Raw genomic sequence first — 10,240 nt, 5'->3', positions numbered from 1 at the left:
CGTAATTTAATTATACTACTACTACTACTACTACTACTCAATCAGTGATTGGATGCTTTTTGCTAAAACATGAATGATTATTTCCGATATTTATGCAGCTGTTGGAGATGAAATTGGAAATCTCACTAGTCTAACTCTACTATATACATCTGCTGAATTCTTGGACTTGTAGTTCATCAATGCCTGCCACGTCTCATTTTTGCGGGGATCAATTCTTCTTATTAACCATTTTTATTTTATTTTTTCACTAATTTATTTCAATTCATCGTAAAATTAGTTTTAAGAATTGAATTTATTTACACATCGAATGTAAATATATTGCATTATCTATAAAATTCTGGTGATACATTCATCTATTCAAAAAACATATACTGCGAATCTTTGTGGCCTATTTTATGGGGCCCAAGTTCAAAGCCCAGTTAGACTCTAATGATCTGCCCTTTGCTGTGCCTGTTCCGACGATCTATCTTTCATCTCTGAAAACTGAAATGTTATGAACGATGCTTATATCCGAACCAAGATCAAATATTCAATTTAGCATTAATATATATGGAAAGACTAGAATTGATGCCATACTGACCTGACCTCCAAGAATAATTATGTTAATTAGTGGAGTACATCAATCAGTTTTGACAATTTCTCGATTCTCAATATATTTAACATCATTGGCGCTATGTTGTTATAATGTTTCAGATTCAATGTTCATAATGAATCTGATTCAACTTCTGGATAAATTTTTTAAAATCTGTGTTATTTATAAATTTGTCTATTTTTTAAGGATCAAGAGAATGTTTTATTTTGTCAGAAAAATAGTCTAGTTAAAAGTGTATGATCAAGTCTAGATGCAACGGTAGTCAACAAAAGTGAGGTAAAAATCGTATGCATTTGATGTGGATTGTGCACACGGTATTAAGTAGTACTATCTATATCCATGCCAAAATTTACTCCTTTTATTTCATTATATCATCTCATCACTTGATGTTCTGCATATGCATACGTCATATTTACTGTACCTAGCTCACTCTGTTAATATATAATTATATGTATCCGCCGGTAATTATCACATGTTGATATAGATCAGGAGTACTTACTACTACTTTTTATGGAATACTAATAAAATATATATAACTAAAATGAGTTAGTAGAATATTATATAGTATACTCACTTTCTTCTACCTATTTTCTTTATATTTATTAACACTTTTGATAAGATAAGCAAGGAGTATAAATGTATAATAGCAGTTCCCTTTGCTTCTTCAAATTAATTAAAATACGTACACCCTTTAATAAGGTATGATAGAAGTACACAAATACGACGTCGTTTTATTATCGACTTGTTTTAAATATCTAGTTAGTTTTAAGCAATGTTTTAAAAACCGGACCGGACCGGCCAGTTCGACCGGTCGGACCGAGAACCGGTAGGTAGTCCGGTCCGGTTCACCCCATTAAACCACCACTGCATTGAACCGCCGTGAACCGATGGAACCGGCCGGTCGAACCGGTTGGGCCGTGAACCGGAAACCGGTTTTCTATTTTTTTAAATTTTTTTTTAAAATTTGTTGTTGGTAGAGGTTGAACTCATGGCCTCTCTTCTAGTTAAGAAGACCTCTACCACTCCACCACATGGGCTCATTGAACAATTTGAACATTAAATATTTTTATACATTAACCATTAATTTTATCTACAAAAACTAATAATTCATTTTAATTTTATTATTCTTTAATATAATTGTTAATTATAATATATATAATTATCATCCTTTATATTTTAATGATGCTCTACTCTCCACTTATATTATTATTAGTACCATATAAGATTCATTATTTACTATAAATAAATTTTTTATATTACATACTTAATTTATATACCCTAGCTATTGACATTAATGAATAATCTTATCTAAACTAATTAATAAGTACTTAATTCGTATTTAATTATATATTATTTTACGAAATAAATTTTCTTAAATTAATATAAACATTATCTATTTTAATATATGAAATATTAATTTTTTTATCTAGACTAACTAATATTAAATATATATATTTGAATATATTTACTAAATTTTAATATTATTTATATTTATACATCACTAATTATCTATAAGGTTTAATGTTTTGTGATATATTATTAATTGTAAATCATTTACTAAATTTAATATATTTTTATATATATTTGCAACAGTAAAACGGTTAGACCGGTGGTTGGACCGGTTGAACCGTGAACCAGTAACGTCGCCGGTTCGCTTGCCGATCCGGTTTTTAAAACATTGGTTTTAAGATTAAGGTCTACTTATAACACTCGAAATTGTGGCGTAATTATTAAAAGTTTCATATTTTTATTTCTAAACGGCTTTTTCTTTAGATCAGAGCAGCATAGTAAAAAATGTCATTTTCTCCATATTTATTATTTACGATCAAAATTAAAGTAAAAGAAATGGGTAAGTTTTCTCTTAGTAAGTCGCCATCAATTTTCCATCTCAATTAAAACTTAAACAAGAGAATGAAAAAAACGAACATGCAGCGTGCACTATTTTTGAATTTTTTTTCGAGTCTTCGCTTTGAAATTGAAAAGCGAATCCAAAGCAATGTATAAGTAAAATTCTCAAAAAAGAAGAATAAATTATTAGACAAAATGAAAACATAGACAACGGAATGCATGTTGTGATAGGCACGTAACACGGTTGTTGGGATTTCTAATAAATACTATCTTTAGCTTTCTATAGTTACAACCAACTGTTAGTTGACACTCTCTGCAATGTGACACAAACTAGAATTAGTAAAAAAACGAGATACTATAGATTAAATAAACTCATAGCATTAATTCGAACTGACTCATTGCATATTACACATTATTGTTGCACCCAATCTACTTAATTATAACAAACATGATTAGGATTAGGAAAACCTAATCAAACATTGACCAATACTTAGCTAGCAAAGACTTAACTAATGAAATCTCGGAATATTAGTAATAAATTATTGTAGCATAATATCTAACCCTTGTTAATTAATTTAAGTCTTTAAACTTAGACGATCACATGTTGCTCCTGCAATTGGCCTTGTTCTCCTCAAGATCTCCCCAACAACCTCCGAGGGCATTATTGGTATATTCGGGGTCAGAGACTGCACCATCGAGGCCGTCCATGAAGATCGGAAACCCTAAGGAGTCATGATCAACATAAGTAGAATGATCAAGTTCTGCTGAATTCCCCATAATGCCCCTGGCCTGATCAATAGAGCCATAATGTGATTTCCCAGTGGATTCTTTCACGGTGAACGATGAATCTCCATCGAGCATGTTCTTTCCATCGGAGGGGGAAAATCCATTGAGAATCATGGAAGAGATGTCCTTGCCAGGATTTGTCCACTCCCACACTTTGAGGATGTCCAAACATGGGCTCTGCATTGGCGGCTTCTGTTGGGATGGACCGTCAATGCAGAGTGAGTTTGGGTTGATAATGAGTTTGGATTCGCGGACAAGCCGGGACTCGGCTTGAAGCCTGGCGCTTTCCCACTGAGCCATGTGGTTAATGTTGGCCATCTCTTTGGATTGGTGGCAATTTAGTGCAAGATTTTGGGGCTTGCGAGTGATTGGATCAATCCCCAATTTTGTCAATCTCTTCTTTAGACGAGTGTTCCAGTAATTCTTGATCTCATTGTCTGTCCTCTTAGGCATGTGACTTGCGATAGCCGACCATCTATGGATCAAGTGATAAATCATAATAGCATGTCAATAATAATTTATTAATTATTTTAAAATACTAGAAAATTTAAGTAACATTTATGAAGTTTACTCTTATGTTGAATAACATATAGTCTTTAATGTAATAGTAATAATATCGTATGAATCTACCCCTCAAATAAAATATTTTACAAATCTAGAAGCTAGCTAGATATAGTCCACACACTTAAAATGGCCAGACACCATTGGGGTAGCAGATGAACGTTTTGCTCAAACAAATATAGGTCAAGTGTATAGACTTGACTCTTTCTATCATAATCATCACATTAATATATGCATGCAATTTGTCTTTATTTCCATAGATGGACATCTATCTGGATAGAATATTGGTTTTCATGGAAAGATATGTTGTGAATACTTTAAAGTATCATAATAGTTTTTTATTGCACAGTCAAATTGAAGTTCATATTGTACACATGAAAAACACTAACCTATTTCCAAGAAGGGCATGGAGTTGGATAATAGTTTGTTCTTCTTGTAAGCTGAACTTTCCTCTCTTAATATCTGGCCTCAGATAATTGGTCCACCTCAATCTGCAGCTCTTTCCACATCTTTGAAGCACTAATTAAACCACAAACTTTGTTACTCTTTAAATATATTTAAAGGTATGATTTAGTCTCCTTTTTTCATCAAGTCAAGCAATTATCGGCAGATAAAATGAAAAGGTAGATAATTAAAATTACCAGCTTTAGAGGGAAGAGAACGCCAACTTCCATGGCCATGTTCTTGAATATAAGCTAAGAGTTTCTCATCTTCTTCAGCTGTCCATGGCCCCTTTTTCAAGCTTATATTATCACAGCATGGAGATCCAGCCATTTCTTTTGAGGGAGGTGGGAAAAATGTGGATGGTTTTTGCATGCAGGAAGGCTATGAAATTGTACACTATATATAGAGATCAAATAGATAGGTTTTACTCTACCAAACCAATATTTTTACTTGAGCTTCTGACGATGAGAACAGCTGCCTAATATCAACAATTAATGATTCAAGGTAAAGGATCTACGGTTCCAATGTTAGGTACATAGTTCCATTAATAATATATTGATACTTCACTTGTCACATTTTTCATGTCTATGTGACCATGTCATATTGTCGATGGTGTTTTTTTACTCTCTAAGGTGGGTAAAAATGCAAAAAAGTAGCGAGCACAACACCGAACACCTTCCGAGCATCTAGCAAGCACTTGTCCAAATGATCGACCACTCAACAAGAACAATCAACTGAGTCGGAGATCGAAGTGGGAAATGTGAGAATAATACGGAGCGCAAAATTGTTCTGTAAAAGTCATAATTGGTGAGCACGTACCAAATAACATGTATATTATCGTTGGGTTTTTGCAGCGGAAAATTGCAAATTAAACAAATTTACAAACTCTATTTAGGTGGTTTGGTTATACGATTAAAACTTATTCGTGCATACAAACAAGTTGCATGCTAGAAACGCATTTAAATCACATAATAGAATTAAAATCCTAATATATGATTTCTGCAGATTAGTAACGTATCGTTTGATTATTCAAATAATCGAAGGTTGTTTTTGAAAATTTTACGTGGTAGAATTCGTGTTCCTGTCGCATTTATAATCTTCTTCATATAGAGGTATGACGAGCCAGATGAGATTCATGGAAGTTAATTGGAGTAGGCCACATCTGTTGGACCCTCTCTTATCAAAAAATAGAAACTTTGGATCAACGTAGGGTTTGTATAGCTAGAAGTTTACTTTCTAAATAGTTGGATGACGTTTGATATTTGGTAAGTTTAACTCGTTGTGAACCATAGGTGAAATGTTTGGAGTATTCGCATTATTGAGAACCAAAATTAGTAGTAGTAAAAAAGATAATTAGGTGATGGATAGGAGTAAATTTAAGTGAATGTAGTAATATTTTTTAATACAGGACAAATAAAGAGAAACAATGGGCCTCCATTTCAGATCCGTTATTCAATGAGTCAGTTTGTCGATGCTGATAAACAATATTTAATTTAATTTAATTAAACAACAATTATCGAGCAAGACAACTTTTAAAAAATAAATAATAATTATCGGCAACTTTTAAAAATAAACATTAATACATACTGACCATCAACTGAACTCAGAGGATTAAATCTTGAAAACAAGAAATATTTTATCGACCAACTCAAGTGCTTAGTAATTAATATAATAAAATTATCAAAAACGTTAACTGTAAATTATAATTAATCGATAACTTTTACTCAACAATCTAGTGCATGCTCATTAATTAATTCGTAAAAAGTCAAAAATTATTATCGAGCACACTTGTTACCAAGCACTTGAGGGTTTGATAATTCTATTTTGTCGAATCGTTTTGCTTGCTTAGGGAGCATTTTGTTTACGCTTATAAAGATAATCAACAAATTATTTTTATTTTGTGAATCGATGTGAAAAAACCTTAATTATCGAAACGAAATCCATGAAAAGTGGGTATCGTGATTTTTTTAACTTGTGATTGAGTTTAATTTGATTTAGATTCGAAACGATGATAGTATTGGTAAATGCGAATCCAACTTTATGCAAAATTTATTTTCGGTCCAAAGTCTAGGCAGCACGTCGTTTTTTGTTCACCATATTTTGGACCATGCTAACATGTTGACAACCATGCATGTTTCTTTATATAGTTTTTGCTTCATAAAATATACTACTTAACACCTAAATAGTTACGATGGTTCTTAAATCATCATTACGTATTATAAAATAAAAACAAATCGTGTGAATATTGAACTTGGATACAAGTTTGTTTAAATTTCATCTAGAAAATATAGCTATAATTAAGATGAGTTTTAGCATATTATAGATCGAGCTAGTGTTACACAAAGTGCCTAAATTTTTCATTTTACAATAAAATGAATGTGCCGATTATAAATTGGTGGTACTAATAATTAACATAATGATTGAGTGATAATTAATTTCAGTTCAAGTGTTTCAGTAATTGATAAGACAAGAATTTTTGGAATGAAGAACGAGATGGTCCAGTGCATGCTAAAATTAATTATAGTACTCCTCTTACTTTCAAATTTAGTAAGAAAACATTCCTTTGTTTATTCTTTATGATCTTACGTGCTATATTTGATTCGTTTGGAGTCGTGACTGTTAATTATGGTGGAAGTACTTCTGGTTTCAATGTTCAAATGGATATTTATATAATTAATTAAGTTGCATGAAAATTATGCGTTTACAATGGAAAACTCCTGAAATATATGACGCCAATCTAAATTACAATATTCTTGTAAATTGGGAAATCCAACTTTATTTTTATGCATAAAAATAAATTTTAAATTTAAAAAATATTTTTTTAAATAACATAAAATTTTAGAATAGATCAAATTTAAAAATAAAATTGATATATCATAATAAAAGAATATATTTTAAAATAATTTGGTCGCTCCCTATTTACGTAAGACTTTTGGTAGTAATTATCTTTCTTTAATTGTTGATTTGGTATTAATTATACTTCCTAGTAGGATAGGAATATTAGATGGTAAGGATTTGACAGTATCTATGTCCGGATTGTCAACTTCCCTCAGACTCTCAATGTGGGATGAGTTTGTACTCAACAATCTAATTTCGTTTGCTTCTACCTTTAGGTTTCCATATATCTTACCTCATTATGAATGAAAATTGAAGTTTAATTATCAATGAAATACCTTTAGGTTTCCATATATCTTACCTCATTATGAATGAAAATGGAAGTTTAATTATCAATGAAATGTTAATTTTAACTCTTTTTGTCTCGTCCCTTTGAACCATGGTGCTCAGAGTCAATTTATCGATTTATCAAAACGGTCCTATCCTATTTTTGGCATCATTCTACCTCTACGACTTATCAAATGGATAATCATCTTCGTTTATGACTTTTTTTTTACTAGTCTACATTCTTGAATTTTCATTCAAGTTGGATACACATCCATGACATCGGTGTATTTTTCGCTGATTTCTGCGGCATTCATGGACTACACATCCCCGTCGATATCGACTGTCGTTGTACGCTTAGAGCATCCCCATCCGTGCTCTTGCCAACGAGCATGGACATGGGCCCGGACCCACTTTTACTCCCTGTCCTTAGGCAAGAGCACAACACCCACATCCGTACTCTTCCGCAAGGACAAGCTCAAGTGTCCCATCATTCTATTATTCAATTTAAATAAAAACATTTCCACAATATTAAAATATATTAAAATTACCCGGAATACTATTACAAATTATAAAAAAAATAAAAATTACATAATTAAAATTCTAAAAATTAAAAATTACATAATTAAAATTCTAAAAATTAAAAATTACATAATTAAACTTCTAAAAAATAAAAATTACATAATTAAACTCCTAAAAAATAAAAATTACATAATTAAAAGCTAAAAATACCCCCCTGGAAGACTATTCATCCGGCTCTACCCACAATGTTCTTTGGAGACCCCGTATCATTGCCACATGCGATCGAAGTTGTGCGGGGGTCATAATTGACCTATCGGCCAAATTGAGTTGGGCCAAAACCCCCACAACGAGTTGGTGGGGGTTGAGGTGGCACAAAGGGAGCGGGATCGGAGGCGGATGGAGTCGTGGCGCGACGACGGTTGGCCGTCGACTTCTTCCTTCCTTGCGGTCGGAGTTGAGAACTACTCGGGCCGGCGTCGGGGCTACCCAAGTTAGCTCCGGTGAGTTGGGTGGACACCTCATCGGAGCCAGCGTCGGATAGAGATACCGACCTCGACCGTTTGCTTGAGGAGCTGGAGGAGGATGATACGCCTCCCCTATACTTCGGATGCACACGCACCTCCTGCCAATCATTAAGGTACTTGAACGGTTTGTAGTGTTGGGATTGGTAGGTCGCCAACGCGGCACTGATGATGTCGACCTCGCTTCTGCCGCTCCCCGCCAACCGCTCTTCCTGGAGGTAATACCCTTGGAACATTTGGATTTCTTCGTTGGCTCTGTATATGGCATTGCGCACCATACTCTCGTTGCGCTCGATTGTTCCAGCCGACCGGTTTTGATTGTACCGGCGACAGACGCGCCACCAAAAATGGTCCCCGGATTGGTTCGTGCCAATCTCCGGATCTTCGGAGATAGACAAAAACGCTTTGAATAATTGATCCATCTCCCCCGGAGTGTACGGGGTGCGGACACCACGAGTAGGAAGATGAGGAGTTTGAGAGCTGCCGCTCCCTCCCGCTCTAGGTAGGGGTGGTTCTGGTGCCCACCCGTATTGCCCATCGGGGGCATCTTGGTCGTCCACCGGGTAAGGCCGATAGCCACCCGGAGCTTGCGAACTTTGGGTTTGAGGAGGGGCCGAAAATTCCATTTTCGGACTAGGAAATGGTTGCGAGCCGAACCATTCGTGGTTCCAACCGCGGGAGTCGGAGGGGTGATCGTCGGAGCCGGAAATTTTTTTGTTGTAAGAGTGAAAGAAAGATTGAGAATTGTAAGAATGGAAATGAGATTCTTACAATGAGAGAATTTAGATGAGAATTGTGTAGTGTGGTGTGAAATTTTTGTGTGGAAGTGGGGGTATTTATAGATGAAAATGTGAATTTTTGGGGAAAAAATTGAAAAATAAATTTAAAGTGGAGAGGAAACGGATATAATTTTTTGGGAAGGGGGAAATATTTTTTTTTATTTTTAATCGGATTTTTTAATTAAAATCTGGTTTTTTTTTAAAAAAAAGGAAATTCCAACGGCATTGCCGTTGGCCAATCAGGCGTTCGACACGTGTGCTGTTTGTTAGCACGGACGTGATCGATGCATCGAGCAGCGCCGCGCTGCTGGCACGGACGGACGGACGGCGTAGTGTCACTGGTGCGGATGCTGTTACCTGCGAGGATCACATCCCACAAATGACAAAACCTTTATGCACGGACCTATGCATAGATTTAGTAAACATACAAGTGTAAGTGTGTAAGTTGTAACCTTATTAATCTGCCAATTCGTACCTCATACCGTATTACTCAAAAATTCCCTATCAAAATTTTGTAAAAGTTTTGACAATTCCAAAAAACTGTAATGATCTATAACAAACAAAATCCAAAAAATAAAATGAAATTTGATAGAGTACTAAACATTTGAATGCACAAAATTTAAATACTGTTTTGAACCAAATTCTTCTCAATTTCTCATTGATAAAATTAACTACCCAACTGCCCCAGTCGACAAATTAATACTTCAAAATAATTTATAGTTAAAAAAAAAGAAATTTTATCCAAGAATAGTACTACTATTAGTAGTTCAAATATTAAAAAAAACAAAACAGAATTTTGGTAGGTGGTCCAGTTTATGAGCAGTAGCCCAAACAAATAAGTATGATAGATACAAATGAGAAATTTATAACGATCGCATTTACAGGTTGGATCCAAATCAGAGGATAGAGGTAGGTCCAACACCGCATCTACTTCTGGGCTTATTAAATTATCAATGGAACAACTATTTCTTTGATTAAATTAATATGAAATCTGAGCATGGTGTATACCTATAATTAAATAAGAGAAT

General features: G+C 34.1%; 1 protein-coding gene across 1 annotated transcript; it reads right to left on the bottom strand.

Annotated features, from left to right (window-relative positions):
• Positions 1-3,037: 3,037 nt before the first annotated feature.
• Positions 3,038-4,561, bottom strand: LOC121766674 (transcription factor MYB106-like). Its single transcript, XM_042162945.1, has 3 exons — positions 4,429-4,561; positions 4,177-4,306; positions 3,038-3,701 (listed from the first exon to the last, which is right to left on the bottom strand). Exons 1-3 carry the CDS (start codon positions 4,559-4,561, stop codon positions 3,038-3,040), a joined length of 927 nt encoding a protein of 308 aa, XP_042018879.1.
• Positions 4,562-10,240: the final 5,679 nt, after the last annotated feature.

The sequence above is a fragment of the Salvia splendens genome, chromosome 15 (assembly GCF_004379255.2).
Source record: "Salvia splendens isolate huo1 chromosome 15, SspV2, whole genome shotgun sequence".
Classification (NCBI taxonomy): domain Eukaryota; kingdom Viridiplantae; phylum Streptophyta; class Magnoliopsida; order Lamiales; family Lamiaceae; genus Salvia; species Salvia splendens.
This window is presented reverse-complemented; position numbering and strand designations above follow the sequence as displayed.

What these genes read in the sequence shown, in the direction of transcription:
- LOC121766674 (XM_042162945.1), bottom strand. Translation starts at nt 4,561, where the DNA reads ATGGCTGGATCTCCATGCTGTGATAATATAAGCTTGAAAAAGGGGCCA. An exon ending in TTCTCTTCCCTCTAAAGCTG is followed by an intron (nt 4,307 to 4,428) that starts GTAATTTTAATT and finishes TGGTTTAATTAG; the next exon opens with TGCTTCAAAGATGTGGAAAG. An exon ending in CATGCCCTTCTTGGAAATAG is followed by an intron (nt 3,702 to 4,176) that starts GTTAGTGTTTTT and finishes CTTGATCCATAG; the next exon opens with ATGGTCGGCTATCGCAAGTC.